This window comes from Eucyclogobius newberryi, unplaced genomic scaffold, assembly GCF_026437365.1.
Source record: "Eucyclogobius newberryi isolate DKJ021-1_F unplaced genomic scaffold, fEucNew1.0.hap1 SCAF_14, whole genome shotgun sequence".
Taxonomy (NCBI): Eukaryota; Metazoa; Chordata; class Actinopteri; order Gobiiformes; family Gobiidae; genus Eucyclogobius; species Eucyclogobius newberryi.
The window spans coordinates 12361225-12378999 of NW_027315768.1; the positions used below are offsets into that span (position 1 = coordinate 12361225).

Consider the following 17775-nt stretch of genomic DNA (forward strand, 5'->3'; position numbering starts at 1 on the left):
CATGAAAAGGTCAGATTTTGTACCGTTTGTTCTTTTTAGTATTGTTACTTGTTCAAATGAGCATCTTTTTTCAATGCCAGTCTTGGTATCTGATTTTTCATACTTCTGACAAACCAAGTCACATGAACAATGAAAAACTTGTTGACCCAATTTCCAACTAAAAATAATTGAGTTAAACATGGATATTTGCTTTTACAATATTTTTACCCAGATTAACAGTGGTTCATGCCATCTATCTGAAATATGAAATGAATAAAGCTGTAAAGAAGTAAAAAAAAACACATTTCAAAGTGTATTCTCACCTCCAGAAGTCTTTTTAGTCAAATGCATGAAAAAGCCTGATACCAAAAAACAACCATTTCATTAACACACCATTCTTACTGTGCAATGTGTCAATGAGCCAACATAGTTTCATGAAATCAGCATTAATCAGTAGGAATGTGTTGTTAAAATGTCCTTCATGTCTCTTTTTACACAGCATGCACTAACGAGGGTTCAAAGACGGGACAAGGCCGACCGCTGAGAGTGCATTTAAGCCCGTGGTCACTCCTTCAAGTGCTTTGCTGGGTTTGGAAACAACACTAACCAACTTTGTGCCTCGCTGTACACATCTCCCGGGGCAACCTGCCAGAAGAGATTCAATCCGAGTCAATCCACAGATGGGAGAACACTACAGGCGAGTGGACGGGGGAGACGACGCTGAAATGAACGGACAGCTGAGTCAGGAGGCCATAGTTAAAAAATGCTTATGCACGCCAAGATAGAAAGTGAAGGTGGCTCATGTTAGGAAAGGTCGCGGCAGTGGAGTCAGGTTACATAAGAACTAACAGGTCTGCACCGCTGAGCACCTGACAGACCTCAAAGACTTCAAAAGTTAATGAAGTTAGAGATAATGAGTGTACCGGTATATGCCTTTTCTCAATGGACTCCTGTGCACTACAGCGCCTGGTTAGCTCAGTGTTATCTCTCTGAGGTTTTGGCGAGTCACACTAAAATGAATAAATACTTATAGATCACACAGTGGACAGTGAGCTTCAGGTGGATGTCACAGACGTGTTAAGACTTGACGAATGAGGTGAAAAATTCCCCAGCAGTGTTTGTAAAGAGATATGTTTATAGGTCAATGCTAACGCTGATGCTAATTTTGTGGCATAATACATTTAAATTCAAAACTAATTTGAATAACAAACAGAAGTAATCTATAGATAAGACAGGTAAAATCAGGTAGTTTATATTTAAAATCTCAATTGGTTGTTTCGTTATATTTTTACGTTTTAAAAAAAGTCATCATTAGCTGTGAGAAATGTTTGATAGTCAACTGTTGCTGTGCACAGAGCCCCTTCTGCGTTAGCATGTTAGCTAACAAGCAATGCAAACTAAATTTATATTCAAAATGTATTATTTTTGTTTATTTTGTTATGTTTTCTCAGCAATTCTAGCAATTGAAAAAAAAAAAAAACAATTGAACTTTCAGGCTATGCTGTGAAAGAAGTCGGAATTTAAATTAACAATATATTATAATGATTATAACACATGATTGAATTGATTTGACTTAATTTTGCTTCTATTATAGTCACAATTATTAGCTTTTAGTTATTAAGATTAAATTGTAGCCTGAAAAATCACAATTAACCTAATAATCTTGACATTCCAAAGCATTTCAATTTCAAAATCTAATGTATTGTCTTTAGTTTCCGGGTTTTATAGTTCTGACTAAACTGAAATTTACAACAATGGAACAAACCACTTTAAAACTCTTTAATACACACACATTATGACATGTGGCTATGGCCTTTGTCAAGTTTGTCATGTCAAAACAATAACTTTAAATAGGTTACAACTGGCTACTGGGACCCAGAATATTATTTAAAACAAACCTATTTGCTTTAACATAGACAACACATTTACCAGGGCTTTAAGCTAAATTTGACACTCTCTCTTGACAAGGAGAGGTGTCCTATAACCCTTCTGGTAACTGTCACTCAGCCAAAGCATTTCTTGCCACACACGTAGCCTACCAGTTTTACAAGGGGAAATTCAAATTGTCATGGATCCAAAAAGCTGCACCAACACCCATCATTATCTTTGGCAGGATAAAAAATCTATTTTTTTTAAAAAAGCAACAGTTCAACACTACACAGACAAGGGATTAGGAGCGAATGATATTGACAATAAATCAACATCAAATGGACAGATATTCAGACAATATTTTAAAAAGAAAGGAGCTAAAATTGCCTCAAAATGTCTGTGAAATGTGAATGGACCATAAACTTATCACTTTATACCATTTTTTGAGGTGATTTTGGGTATTTTTAATATAAACGACAAACAATGGTGAAAGGTGTATTGATGGGATCCATTTCTCGATATATCGCCCACCTCTACATGAGATAAGAGGGGAGCAATATAATAAAATGTAGAGAATTTTGTGAATATTATTTTTTAAAACATGCACAATTTGACTATAGTGTACAGTATGTTGCTTGTAGTAAAAATGAACTATGTAACTACAAAAGAATTGATAAAAAATAAAAAAATAAAATCAAAGGGATATTTATACACTTTTGTGATTCAAAATATAATAGATAATTAAACCTCAATTTAAGACTATTTCTGTTGGATTGATATTATCGTCTGATAGTTATCGGAATCCCGAAAAGAAATATTGAATGTTGCCAATATCGCCCACTTGTACTGTTCATGGGATACATAAAAACGCCTCTTGATTTGGTGGGATATTGTCGTTCTGCAGATGTAAACAACACATGACACCGGCCCTCCATCTAAAGCCATTGTAGTCTGTGAAGGAGGAGATAATCGGATGAGCTTCCTTCCTGGGCTGTCCTGACTCAGCAGAGCGAATGGCCAAAGTGATAACACGATATGGCTGTTAGCGCTGCGCAGGGCCCACATGGGGAATGACATGGTGCCGGCTGATCAAAGGACTGTACAGTAAAGGGAGTTTACAGTACAGTGCTGTAGGATTAGACCACCACTGCTGACAGGCTCATTATGTACAGAGAACGCCTGAATTCAGAAAAATGCAATGTTTTAAAATCAAGACGATGTGATATTTTGAGGCTTATAAATTTGAAGAAATGCTGTAACTGCTTTTTAAAAGATTATAACTATACTATAATTTGTCCTCATAGTTGCAGCAAAATAAAGCAAAAGATATACACGGTTGTCTCTAACTTGTGGGAACAGGACAGATCTTACTTAGTATGATATCATTTATGATAATATTGCACCATTTCATCAAAATATTTCTTATTATCAGGTGTATTAGCAATTTTAGAGAAAACACTAGACACGTGATGACAGCTAAATTACCGGTATACTTGTGCCAATACATAAAGTGATATATGTTATGAGACTTGTGAAATTCAGGGTCATGCGCTTTAATAAGCGTAGAACCACTGGCTATTTGACTTGTATAAGGTGAAATGTGACACTTCTCAGTAAAGTTTACTTGAAAACATTGGGAGTATAAAAATAACCCTTAATGTTTATTTATTTATTTCTAATCCAGTTTTCTTATGGATGAAGAGAGTTATTCAAATTAGCTGCTGCTGGTATAACAAGAACATTCAAACTCTTACATGTATTTCCACCTAAAACAATAAACAAGCCCAAAGTCTTGTCATTTGCAGAGGTCACCTCGGGCAGGGCCGTGTGTGTACAGTATATGTATGTACAGGATGATTACAGTACATTATGTAATCTTATGTATGGCTGTTATGGAGAGCTGCTTTCTTATCTGCTGCTGTGAAGGACGTACACTAATTTGCAGCATAAGAAAGGACTGTAGGGCTAATGAATGACAACTTCAGGACAGGACAGTCCACAGGATCACAACAAAGAACAAGCAATATGAATGTTGAAAGATTAAACAAATACAAATATGTATTAAACAAATTATACATCTTAAAAAAGTGGAATAAATTATGGTAATTTATTTGGTGTCAATGGAAAATTATGGAATGGGTCTAGATTAATGTGTATATGGCAGGTTAGACAACAAATTTCACTCAAATTAAGTTAAAATAGTATTTATATTTAAGATTTTATTGAAAAACTTGCAATAATTTACTTAGGTTGATCATTTTTGTGATGTTATTAATTTTGCAGCAGATGTGACATAAGTATAGGTAATTCCATGACGTTTATTTTGTAAATATTGTCCCTGAATTTTGGATGGAACTGTGTATAGTATATTTATGACATAGATAGAGGGATTCCTTTTTAGAACTCAGCTCTACTTCCTGTACTTTTCAACATTTCTTCCCAAACTGTCTCTTGACCGTAAACTGTGATAAATATTTGCTACAGGTACAATTCCCAGGGCGTGTGTACCCTGCGGAAAACATCCGGCGCAGTAATAGAAATGTATTGATGTTCTTTTAGATTAGATTCTGTTTGTGTAGTGTAATTACTTGTTCAAACTATTTGCTGTTTACTGTATTATTGCTCAAATAGGTGGAGCTTTTGTTGGGGGAAAAAAGCTAGTGATGTTCAGCTGATCGATGCCTGCAGGTCGCATTTTCTCACCAGCACAAGCACAAGCTCACACAGCTCAGATCCACAGTATAAAGTAATCCTTGTATTCACCGGGCTGACTCCCCTGTAAACCCCCCGCTGTCATGTTGATTATTCTGCTTATGTAACAGCGCCAGGAGAAGAGTTCAACACACTGCAAAGACATGGTTCAAATCGTACCATTTTCATATAACTTATACTTGTATTATTGTTTTAAATGACATACAACAAAAACTCAAATGACCATAAACGACATTTGCAGAACTGTCGATGGTTGAATTAATAATTAATATTGAATTTCCCCGCCGGGAGTGGAACAGGCACATCGATGACCTGTGGACCCAGATGAATCCTCGAGTCCCTGGAGAAGCGTTCTCTACTCCATACTCCATTCATCTGCATGGAAGAACTGTGGAACTCCTCCAGGTTTCTTATTTTTCTCAAAGAGGTTTTGTAGTTTTTCCTGGCCAAGAAGGAGGGTCTAAGGACAGAGGTCACAACACGGGACATTTGTCTAAGGACAAGGGAGCTAGGGACATTTGTCTAAGGACACGGGATGCTGGAACATTACCAAGTCCCTATGAACATTGTTGATTTGCTTTTCACTGTCGCCCTCCGAGGCAACTGCTGTTGTGATTTTGGGCGTTACAAAAATTAATTGAACTGAACTGAATTGAATCAGTGAAAGTAATTTTACATTTTATGCAACACGAAAAACGCAATATTGTTAACATTTATAAGGGGGACACATGTTCTAAGTCTACTAAAAAAGTAAATAAAGATTAGCAGTCAATATTTTTTTAATTTAGATACACTACCCTGTCTTAAACATTGTTAGCAGTTAGCAGTTAACAGTTAGCAGTCAATGAATTATGATATAGCTTTTATAATAGCTCATTGGTTAACGGTTAGCAGATATAAATAGTTGCTTCCTAACTTAACTGCAATTCTGCTAAATTCAGTAGTTAAGTAAACACTACAGTATTATTGTTTTAAATGACATACAACAAAAACTCAAATGACCATAAACGACATTTGCAGAACTGTCGATGGTTGAATTAATAATTAATATTGAATTTCCCCGCCGGGAGTGGAACAGGCACATCGATGACCTGTGGACCCAGATGAATCCTCGAGTCCCTGGAGAAGCGTTCTCTACTCCATACTCCATTCATCTGCATGGAAGAACTGTGGAACTCCTCCAGGTTTCTTATTTTTCTCAAAGAGGTTTTGTAGTTTTTCCTGGCCAAGAAGGAGGGTCTAAGGACAGAGGTCACAACACGGGACATTTGTCTAAGGACAAGGGAGCTAGGGACATTTGTCTAAGGACACGGGATGCTGGAACATTACCAAGTCCCTATGAACATTGTTGATTTGCTTTTCACTGTCGCCCTCCGAGGCAACTGCTGTTGTGATTTTGGGCGTTACAAAAATTAATTGAACTGAACTGAATTGAATCAGTGAAAGTAATTTTACATTTTATGCAACACGAAAAACGCAATATTGTTAACATTTATAAGGGGGACACATGTTCTAAGTCTACTAAAAAAGTAAATAAAGATTAGCAGTCAATATTTTTTTAATTTAGATACACTACCCTGTCTTAAACATTGTTAGCAGTTAGCAGTTAACAGTTAGCAGTCAATGAATTATGATATAGCTTTTATAATAGCTCATTGGTTAACGGTTAGCAGATATAAATAGTTGCTTCCTAACTTAACTGCAATTCTGCTAAATTCAGTAGTTAAGTAAACACTACAGTGACCATCCGTTTTATTTTGTGTACAAGACAAAACTATATATAATAAGGAACACATTTTTAACATTAATTTTAATTTGGGGTCTGCTGCGTTCCAGTTGTCCTCGAGGTCGAATTTTCCGAATTCTGACTCATAAATTCACTCTGGAACACTCTTACATCTCGGAATTCCTACTTGGAAACTTGAGCCGAGGTACAAAACACAACATGGCACTTTCCTGGTTTTTATTAGCTGGTTTGAGTAGTTAAAGTATTGCTTATAGATCGGATTTGACAACTGGAACATTGAAACTCTCCCGAGGTCCGACGTCAGAGGGCCAATGGAACTGGAATTAAATCAAGTCAAGTCTCCCATTATGACCGTTTTGCACTTGACCGTCCGACTAAACTTCTTTGGACGGAGCTTTTCTTATAAGAAGTTTACACATCAAATACAGCTCACTCGTATTACCACTTTCACTTGTTTGGGTTGATCCTAACGGTGCTTGTATTAGATTACGCCACACGCAGAACATTTATGCTAACTCCAGCTGTCTTTCCTGGCAACAAACTTATCCATTGTTGAGAATCTTGCAGCAATTAGCCTGTGCCGACTCCGTGTGCAGCAGTTGATGGGAGTCACCGGGCCTTCATTCATCTCTCGCTGTGTGCGGCAAATGAGAGCATCAACTGCAAGAGGCAAATCTGTCTACTCTCTCCATCTGCCGGACACTTCATTACGAAGGGATTTAAAAGACGATCAAATTCAATTCACGTTCAAAAATATTTCCCTACACCGGCGGTTTAAGAACGTCCAGTATTGATGGATTGCTAATTTTGAAAAGCAGATGGTGCGTGACTGGATTGAAAGATTAATTTAGAGAGAGACAGGGAATAAAAATAATCCTGTAGTTGAGCAGATTAAATAAAACATGAGATTACAGGGCTAGTTTATGCAGTGGTGGTGGTGGTGGTGGTGGTATAGGATGAGGTCTGAGGTTGTAGAATATGTGGGATGTTAGGGATCAAAGTGGTGGGATTAAACATAAGATTCAAGGAAAAAAAGATTGAAAAGCTTGAAAGAACAAATTCTGCCTTTAGATTAAGAGCAAAAAGAGCAGCAGAGGCGTGTAATGTGGGACTGGAGATGTGACGGGTTAATCGTAATGACTCAGGTCTCAATACAATCTTTAGAAATCAAAACTAAGGAATTTAAATTCAAAAAAGTAAAAAAAAAAAGTACATTGAAATGCTTGGTGCTTTTTATGTGGCTATTTATGTCACAAAAACTTCACTTTTGCATTCAGAAAGTTTAAAGCTATTGGAACAGTAATGTAAACATCCCTATCATACAAATTGTAAATTCTTTGCAGGATTTTAATCAGAATTGCAATTTGAAAAGGTAAATTATAAAGGGTGCCAGACTGAAATTGAATAGAATTCAATACAAATATAAAACAACAATATACTTTGTCTTCAAGTAATAGGTATTCTCTGAGCTGTTTCCTGGACATATTTAAAATAGACACTGTGAACTAAAACTCGATTGATGACATTTTTTATTTATTTGCCCTTTGTCCTAATTCAGTCAAGAGAATGAGGTAAAACTAAAACAGAAAGTGCCGGCACACACAGAGCAGGTTATCTATATATGCAAGAACAACTCTCTAGTAGTGAAAGTTATGCAAATGATCTGCAATGTTTGGTTTTGTGGATTGAAAAGGAATGGTTTATGCAAAGTCCTCAGCAGCTGAACGAGTCTGACAGATTTATACAGTTAATTCTACATCTTATCACCCAATATCTGAATATTATGGAGGATAATGCAGATGAATTCATAAGAATCTAGCTATAACATGCCTGCATTGCACAAAAAGTGAATGTATATTGCAAAATTAAACTAGATGATGCAGTAATATAACTTTGTACCCATATTTGAAACATTACACTGCAAGTTTATGTTTTTCTTATTATATTTAACCAGTACTTTTTGCAATCTTTTTTCATAGTTTTTGATCATGAAAATATACAACATTTTCTACTTTTGCATATATCTAAAACAAACAAACAAATCCAAAACAACAAGTGTCGTCATCAATTGGTCAATATATTGATGTTAAGTTTCATCAAGCGTCACAAATCCTACAGTAATAAGTCAAATTTAGAAACTAGATGTTTAAGTTAAATATTGATAGTTTATACTCAGTGGCAAATGTAAAATGCTGTCTACAAATGACAAAATGACTTTTGTGTTTACTGCCACATTAAAATGAATGGGATAGAGTGTATACATTAGTACCATGCTGCGTGTGCATCTGTTCTAAGCACATCCCTCTTGGAAGAGTCTCTACAGTATATACATTTTAACATTTTGCTTCATTTTCTGCCTTGGCTCTCTGCTCACAACAGTACTAGTTAGACTTTAACCCTGTTAGAGCCTGGATCAAAGTCCTCCTCTGGCCTTGGACGTTCACAAGGCTCGCTCTGTAAGTGTTTCAGTGTTCCACCTGTTTGGATCACATTACGCACAATGGTCCCAGCTGCTTCATGCAGATTAATCCAACGCATTAGTGAGAGACATGTGGCACTCACCTTTTACAGAGTTCTTTAAATCTACCATTGCACAGATAATATAATGACATTGGTTAAGCTGAATTACCAATTTCAAAGAGTTAATTGTTATTATGTGTGCGTACTACAAGCTGCTAGTGTTGTGCACGAGTCTACAATGTAAAACTCGATTACGATACAAAGGAAATTACTTGATTCTCAAGACCAATTTTGAAATTCTCTTGTTTAGGTTGAAGGTTAAAACAATAAACTGACATCTCCAACTCAAACTATTAGCTCTTTGTGTTCTAGTTCTGCTAAAGCTCAAGATCATGCTTAAACTGTTCCGGAAAGGCCAGATTTAGTTTGATCTTTTTTTTGTATTGATGCTTGTTCAAATTAGTAGAGTATCTAGTTTCAATACTTGCTTTAGTATTGATTAGGATTGTATTTTGGATACTTTTGACAACCCTACTAGCTGTACAACAAAGTATTCTGTAGTTGCCATTTCTTTCAATATGGATCGAGCCAAAAATACCTTTAGTGAGTCAGTCTGCTGCCAAACACCTGCTTATGTGATTTTTGTTACATAAACGAAATACATTTACGCTCATCTAATACATCTAGAAATCCATTGTATTTACCTCTGTACATCTATTTGACTGTAGTGTTTCTTACGGGGAATGCTTGTGGAATGCTTCATCTCGACAGCCCATAGCAAAGCAGTTTACAAGTGCAACTTCAAAGTCATTTATCTGCTACAAAAAGTCTTTACTGCCCACTAGCCCTAAGCTAATCATCTGTCCAGACTAAACTAACCCAGAATGACAATAAGAGGTGTTAAAAATATATTCTGACACTTTAAATAAAGAAAAAACTACTTTATGTAATGCAATTGACATATTCACCATTTCGATGAACAAAATACCAGTAGTTAAGAAAATATATGAATCATTATCACGTCTTATTGTATCAACATGTGAGGTACTCGAAGGTAGTGAAGGTGTAGAAGTGAAGGTTTGTGAGAGCTTGTACTTGTTAGACAGATTTAAAAAATACATATACTTCCTCCTTTTGCGGTTTGAAAATGGGGCAATGCAGCTTTAATAGAAAATTGGATTTCCCTCTGTTCAGAATGATTGCCTTTCCTTCTCCTTTTATGAGCACATGCCACCAACACCCGCAATAAAGAGTTAAAATAACTCCATCTGCTTTGAAATGAAGTCTCTCAAACCCTGGATGGCTCCCAATGGGCAGACTGAGAAACAAAAACAGTAAAACAAAAGCTAAGACCAATTTCACAAGCTGCCAAACGGCTGCAGCGGCTAAACCTCAGAGTGGTCCGTCCTTCACCATCCGTCACCATAAATCTGTGGACCTGTACACGGCAGAGGAAATGACAACATATTTCACACATGCAGTATAGGTGGTAAAGCTCTGGTTCAGGGTGAAAGAGCTAAATATGCAGTGAATATACGGCCGGTGGTGTTGTGAGGCGTTTATACCATTGTAACGGTCCATATACTTACAATGCCATAAACTCACAATGCTGTTTCCTCATGAAAAACATACGTAAATTGTGCTTTTCATTCAATAATTCTTCATATTTAGTCAAACTCCTTCTCTAGAGGTCAAAACACTATGTGCCAACTTATTATTGACATCACACAGGAAGTAATCCCCCAAACTCCAAAGTCTATTCACCAAACTCAAGCCAGTCATTTCAGCTTCTCCGACAATGAAGCCATCAGCTATCGTATTCAGCCTCATTTGAGCTGCTTCGTCAGTACACCCACAGTTGGAGAGTCCCTGCAGTAAAGGATTCAAACTAGAGCAATTAGCAAATCGCAACAACTGCAATTATGTAAGTAACAATTTCTCTCTTACTATGTATAAAGCCTGTTTAGACCTTTACAAACATGTTCTTAAACGTATGTATTGTATTGTTCTTAATGTTATTGTAATGTTTAGCAGTTCACATTTCCATTTTGTGTCGATCTCAATTCCCCTGGACGCGTTTGAAACGTGATTTGTGAACTAAATAAAACACAAATGGCAAATCTACTCGAAATCCAATATTGTTCAGCCCCAATTCATCTACCCTAAAGCAAAGTGGTGTGAGCTCAGTGCAAGTCATTCCAAGATGGTTCAGAATAAACTGAATTATTGTTGTATTAACACATATAGATCAATGAAATCTCACTTAACATGCCTGTCTGCCTATTACATATGTTGATTCTGTGAATAATATCATTGCAAAGGCCCCAGTTTGTCTGATACAGCAGCCTCCATCGACGTGACCGCAGACCAGACATGGAGTGGAGAGAGTGCAGCTGATAAATGCTCTCAGACAACACCCACACAGCGTCCGAGGGGCAGGAAGAGGAATCCATCACACTGTGTCACATCATTATTTACCTCGGTGATGTGAGTGACAACGCAATATTGGATGCGGGCGTCACCATTTTGACCCAATTTTTCTCCAAATCGGATTAAATAATGTAAATCAAAACAATGTCATAGTGTCTAGACAAGCCTTTTCCTTTTTTTCCAATATTTTGTTATATTAAAACAAGCCAGCAAATACAGAACAAGGCCAGAGAGCGAAAAGACAAAATAAAAAACAGTAGCCCGAAGCATAAATCAGAAAATAAAATGTCAGTCAGGGAAATGTGTCATTCCCATTTCAATTTTCAAGTTCAAAGTAAACATACATAAGTTATTTCAGTCCAGTCCTTGGCATTTGGCTCTGTCACTGTCATCTAACTGTTTGTTATTGCTTTTTTTGTTGCTGCAGCCAAAAGCACATTCAACAGGAATCCCTCAAAGAGTTTTATGGCCCAGATACATGTATGTAGTTGTAAAATCAAATGGCATGTCAGTGTGGAAGACATTTCGCAGTGCCTCGTTAATCATAATCAATCAACATTAGGGCAGTCAGCCTCTTTCTTTCTCAGCTGCAGTGAAATTGAGGCAAGATATGAAGTGAATGCCATGCTGTGGAACACTGCAGGCAAAGCAGTAACATCAGGGGCATCTCGGAGGGCGAGCAGGGCCACCCCAGAAATGTGATTAGCCCCCAGTGATCTGGCCATGTCTGATCCACTGGTAAAATGGGCAATTGAATGAATTTTGGACAGTGCTCACTCACACAGCAGGGCAAAGAGCTGAAGGACCTGGTCATTCTTCACGACCGCTTCATGGTTACAACTGGTACTTTAACTACCTCAAGTCAACTGCCAAGTGTTCAAATTGACAAATAAAAAACAAGTACTACTTCAATCTGTTTTGTACTAACAATAAATTGCTTGAGTTACTTGGTTATGGACATTCAGCACAACTTCTAATGTCAAAAATTATGAATCTTCTTTGTTCTTCAGTTAAAGAAAGGAACGCACTGTGTAAAAGCAGAAAATGTGATTAAATGTATTGGCAAAACAAGCACAACTCATGTGACAAACAGCAAGCAGGGAAACATAATTAAAAAGCACCAGTCAGTCACCTTGTACTGTATTATATTCAGCTTATTAAAGAAGGCTTATTTTGTGTTTTGTTTTGTACTTGCACCTAAAACATACTTGGAGCTCTGTTTTGCTTTATACATGCATTTATGTTTTGCTGATTATCTTTAAGCTGAAAACACACACAATTGTTTCATCACCTCCTAAAAACGTATATCATTTTTAATAAGTGGGAACTAGAGCTGGGCAACATATCGAAATTGAGATAATATTGTGAATGTTGTTTTGAAGGTATGCAAAATGTGGGGGAAATGCAACAATAAAGCTGATTCTATATACAAATGAAAAAAAAGCTATGTTGTAAAGTTTCAAATAAGGGAATAAGGTGATATTTCTGCACTTTTGTGATTAATTAACAGACATTTCATATTTGTTTGCTAATTAAACCTCAACTAATGTGTTTGAAAACAGGATTGACATAATATCGTCTCTGGAAACCCAACTGTAAGTATTAAAATCAAAATCAAATATTAGCAGTACAAAATAATACAAATGAAAAAGAAAAACACCAGGATTAAATTATTTCTGTAACCATGTTTAAGCTTCATCTGAAAATGGATCAGTGGCTGTAGTGCATACTGTTGTTGTGTACTTAGGCAAGACACGTCTCTTCCCACGCCTCCAGTGTCTGTGTATTCTGCTGTATGAATGAGAGTGTGATTTTGACAGTCCACGGCTACAGTCCGGCGTGTTTACAGCCGTCCACACCAAATAAACCAATAATAACACTAAAAGTAAGAACAAGACTTTGGTTCTCCTCTGAAGTGAACAGACCTAGCACCAAACCTCCATTTATGGCCAATCCAGCGTCTCTCATTCTACGCAGTTCAAACTGAATACTTTCCACATTAGCTGCCAAGTGATCAGCTAAGCCTGTTCTGGGGATACACACAGAGAAGAGGTTTACCATGTACTGAGAGGCTGGAACAAATACACTACAGCGAATACATGAAAGATCTTACGCTTATGTGTTGTATGCCGTACTATCGCAACATAATATAGCTGTACATATAGATTGTGGTAGTACCGTAAATGCAATAGTAACAGTTCTGAAGCTCAATGGGACCTCCTGTTTAAATAAAGGTAGTGTATGATAAAGAAATAATAGTAAGAGTAGCAATAATTATATTTATAGTAAGGTACAGGTAGCTACAGTTCTACGGGAAGTAGTATTAGCAACAGGAATTGGTGTTGTAGTAACTTGAGTAGTGCTATTTGAAGTAGTAGTAGTAGTAGTAGTAGTAGTAGTAGTAGTAGTAGTAGTAGTAGTAGTAGTAGTAGTAGTAGTAGTAGTAGTAGTAGTAGTAGTAGTAGTAGTAGTAGTAGTAGTAGTAGTAGTAGTAGTAGTAGTAGTAGTAGTAGTAGGCCTGTTGCAATAACAGTGTTGAAGTGTGACATATTGTTACAGAAAATTAAAACAATATAATAGAAACTACTTTATGCCAATGGTAAAAAAACAACATAATGTTCTAGAAATTATCTACTCAATGATAAGTTGATACTGTTAGTATCATGACAAGCCCAAGGAGTAAATGTAGTTGCAGGAATTGTGACCGAGCACCAATAGTTACAGCAGTGGTGATTACAGCTCTAGTACATACTATGTTTTTTTTCAGGCATGTTGGTATTGAACCATAACACAAGTAGGTTATTCTCTTACATTTTGTACATTTTAAAGCGTAATATTGATCTAAAATGGCTTAGTAATAAAAATAGGTGCATTGACGTCCTGTTCAAAACTGCAGAACCGATAAGCCCCGCCTCTTCATGGTGACATTCCACTGTATTTTTGAAAAGTGGCCACATAACATTTTGAACCCTACATGTATGACTCAAGAGTTTTCATTTTTCAAATAATCACAACAGAGTTCAGGGGATGTGGGCGGGGATAGGGGGTAGGTGAAAACACGAATTTTCATGCCACTCCAGTCTCAGTTGCAGGAAAATAAAGAATCTCAAACATTGCATGAGTCGATCTAAATACAACTTTGAGTAAACTAATGATGACGAAACACTGTTGTAACAGGATTAAAAGCTTGTTACAGTTGATTTTGCATAACAATGTCCCCTTTAAACTTAACCATGCCACTTTAAACGTGATTAAGGCTTTGCTTAGTGACATTTGAAGAAGACATCCTAGAATCAGCATAGAAATCGAGCAAGAGAGAGAGGGAAGGAGTAAGAGAGGAGAGAGACACAGAGAGAGAATGTGAGAGAGAAAATCTATGTGCGATCCCACCCATGAGCTGCTGTATGTAGGGCACTGGGGGCAGGCCGGGCTTTGTTCAGAAACTGATCATGGAGATTTTCCGATCCACACCAGGCAGCAACACGATGAAGCTTTTTGCAAGCGGGGCATACCCACCGAACACCAAAGAAAGCATGCACCGTTACAAACACAATCACTTTCAGATAAAACGTTGAAATCCAAAATAAAGCCAAAGAGAGATTGTGGGTGGAAGGTCGAATAGGACAACAGAGCAGTCTGTCGGTGAAACTGTGAGAAAGAGTGGAAATTCCTCCTTAAACAAACTGATACACGGCATTATATGAACGAACAATAGGTGAAAACATGGCAAGCACTAACAGAGACCGGTATTCAGGAGGTCTAACACAGGCTTTGTGAGAGAACAAAACTACTTTCTTACTATTCAACTCTAATGCAATCAAATGAGCAAATGGAATGGTTGTGCTTTGAAGAGCTAAAAAGCTAATATTTTATAGTAGAGAATGGAAATTATTATTTTTGTATGACTTTAAGCATGTAACCAGGACATATATGCAAAATATACTTGTTTTGAGCTTTTAACCATGTTATAACATCATCAAAACTCATACAGTTGCATTTAACTAAGTTTGACTAATCCTGCAAGTCCGCTCCCTCCGAGCGTCAAAAACACTCCATTCTGAATTTCTCCGATCTGTGATGTCATATTCAACCAATGGCGTGGCTCTGGTTTAAAGTTCATAAATCATCTCCAGACTCGTTCTGAGCATTTCTGCAGTCAAATCACGATCATTACAACTACGCGGCATTGGCGTGTCGAAGGGAAACTAGCATTTATTTATCTCACCAAAGTAACTGCCTCTGCAGCCAGTAGATAGGGCCAAAAGTCAGTTCCTGGCATGGGTAAAGCCCGTGATTTTTGAGATATCAAAGTGAAGGTAGGTACTCAAGACCAAGAACAATACACATAATGCATAATACCTGCCTAGCTTTGATTGCAAAAGAGATATAAAATATGCATAAAAGTCAGAAAAGTCCCTATCTATATAAAATATACAATTGGATAATTCTTCAGCTGTAGAACTAAGCTTAAAGTTGTTTAAATGCAAATAAAAGCTAGGTTGAAGGCTAGGCCTGTAACCATAACACTTTTTTTGAGTGTGACATGAGTCTGCAGAAAACATCATGATAAAAACAATAACCTTGAAACTACTTATGTCAGTAACACAGTAATCTACAATATTGTTAAGATGAGCTGGGTGACATAAATAGTAGAATAGATAGTTTAGTATGCCGTGTTTCCAATTACAATAGTCTCCTTTTTATAGTATTATAAAATACTATAAACTATTTCTATAGTCTAAAATCAACCTGAACACAGTATACTGGTTTATGTTTGTAGTAATATTTTAAACATATAAAAGTAACTATTGCATGGTTGTATTACAGAAAATGAATCGTTTGTGACATCATAGTTTCATTTTAAACCTGCGAGGGTTTATATCACAATAAATACTCACCCCCATAAACTATAGTTCCATCTCTCATATATTGATTGATAAGTGGATTTAAGACTATCAAACGCAGGAGATAAATTTCCCAACTTTGTGAATAAAGTTCTCCTCAACCAAAAGAACTGATGAAACTACAAAGCTGTAGCGCTAACTAGAAAGAGCTTCTGCTGCACTCTAAGCGTGTCATTTAAATGTATCCATTTCACTAATTCATATAACCATGATATTGTATTATAATGTTTTTGTGTGGGCCTTTTTATAATGCCTACTTTTATGTGAGTGTTTTATCTTCAGTGCAAAATTACACTTTCTTAAAACTAGAAAACTTGCAAAGGCAAAATAGTCCTTGAAATAAGTGAAATTATCTGCCAGTGTCTCTGACTTATTTAGAGTTTGTTTAGTAGAAATGTCTTAAAAAAAGATAAGTTAGTTTTTTTGTTTGGATTTAAGTGACTAAATCTTGGTTATATTGTGAAATTTGCAGTGTTCTGATGTTGGGTTGATGCATTTTTAGGATTAGCATGTTTTTACTGCCAAAAAGACAATAACAAAATTCCATTATTTAAAGTAATTCAAATTCCTAATATTAAGTTCTGCTTTATATAATGATCATCAATAAAAACTAGTAATAAAATGTATTAGATTGTACAAATAAAAAGATGGTTAGATAATGTCAAAGGATTATTATAACATAGTAACTGAAACATTGACTGATTGATGATAAATACTTGCGGTCTGCTCATAAAACTGATCGTTCTCCTTCAAAAGAAACCAAAACACCAGCATGTGTCGAGAAGAGCTTTAGGCCACGTAAACACCCTTTTATCCCATTTCGGCTAATTTCATCAACTTTATCTGATTTGACTTGGACTGTTACGGCAAACCTAATCCAACAAGAGCAACGTTATTTAATTCCCGTTGTTTTGGATGTGTGTTTTTTTTAAAACCGTTATCTGTTCCATCACACTCACCTTGAAGTTACTGGAATTGACCCAGGCGCTTGCGATGCCGTCCACCATTTTGTCCAGCGCTGTCTGGTCCTGCTCCAGGTCATGTGACTTGTCCTTATCCAGAATATAATCGATAATATCCTGGCCCACTTGGAGCCTTTTGCCCACATCTTTCTGCAGCACGAGCGTCAAGCAGTTCTCCATACTGGGCTCCATCATGGCAGCCGAGACACTTCCTAAGATAATGACAACTTAACTAGGAAGAAATTAAGTTTGAAGCAAATATATGTGATTGCGTACGGCTTTGATGCTTGATGGATAGCTTTCCGTAATGTGCCAGGCGCTAGTTCACAAGGCTAGCGGTGTTGTCATGGTGGCGGATGTTGAAGTGGCCGGGGAATGGCAGCAATGCAGCATGTGTCTGGAGAGCAGCTGGGGGAAGTTTACAGCGCCCTCCCCTCGTGGGTTTGCTCTGAGCTGTAGTGAGCAGGACCCGGGCCAAACCGCCAGAGCAGGGCAGCAGCAGGAGGAGGAGGAGGAGAAGGGAGAAGAGGTGGTCTTTGCTCCGGGCAGAGGCGGTAACTTGGAGTAGGATGGTCAAAGGGATGGAGGAGAGACGGCTCACAGCTCCATGGTTGGGTTTGGGGTCTGGCCTGGTGTGTCCTGGAGAAACAGAAAGGGGGAAATAGTAAGTTTTGGCAGTTTGTATGAGATGTCCATGGGCATTTTTGGTTTA

At 37.1% G+C, this 17775-nt stretch overlaps 1 protein-coding gene across 1 annotated transcript in view; it reads right to left on the bottom strand.

Annotated features, from left to right (window-relative positions):
- Positions 1 to 17775, bottom strand: part of clasp1a (cytoplasmic linker associated protein 1a) — a 91151-nt gene that overhangs the window by 68912 nt on the left and 4464 nt on the right. The window contains exon 2 of the mRNA XM_072444307.1: positions 17061 to 17702. Within this exon, the coding sequence (XP_072300408.1) occupies positions 17061 to 17258 (198 nt within the window). The 5' untranslated portion in view covers positions 17259 to 17702. The remainder of the gene's footprint in view (positions 1 to 17060; positions 17703 to 17775) is intronic.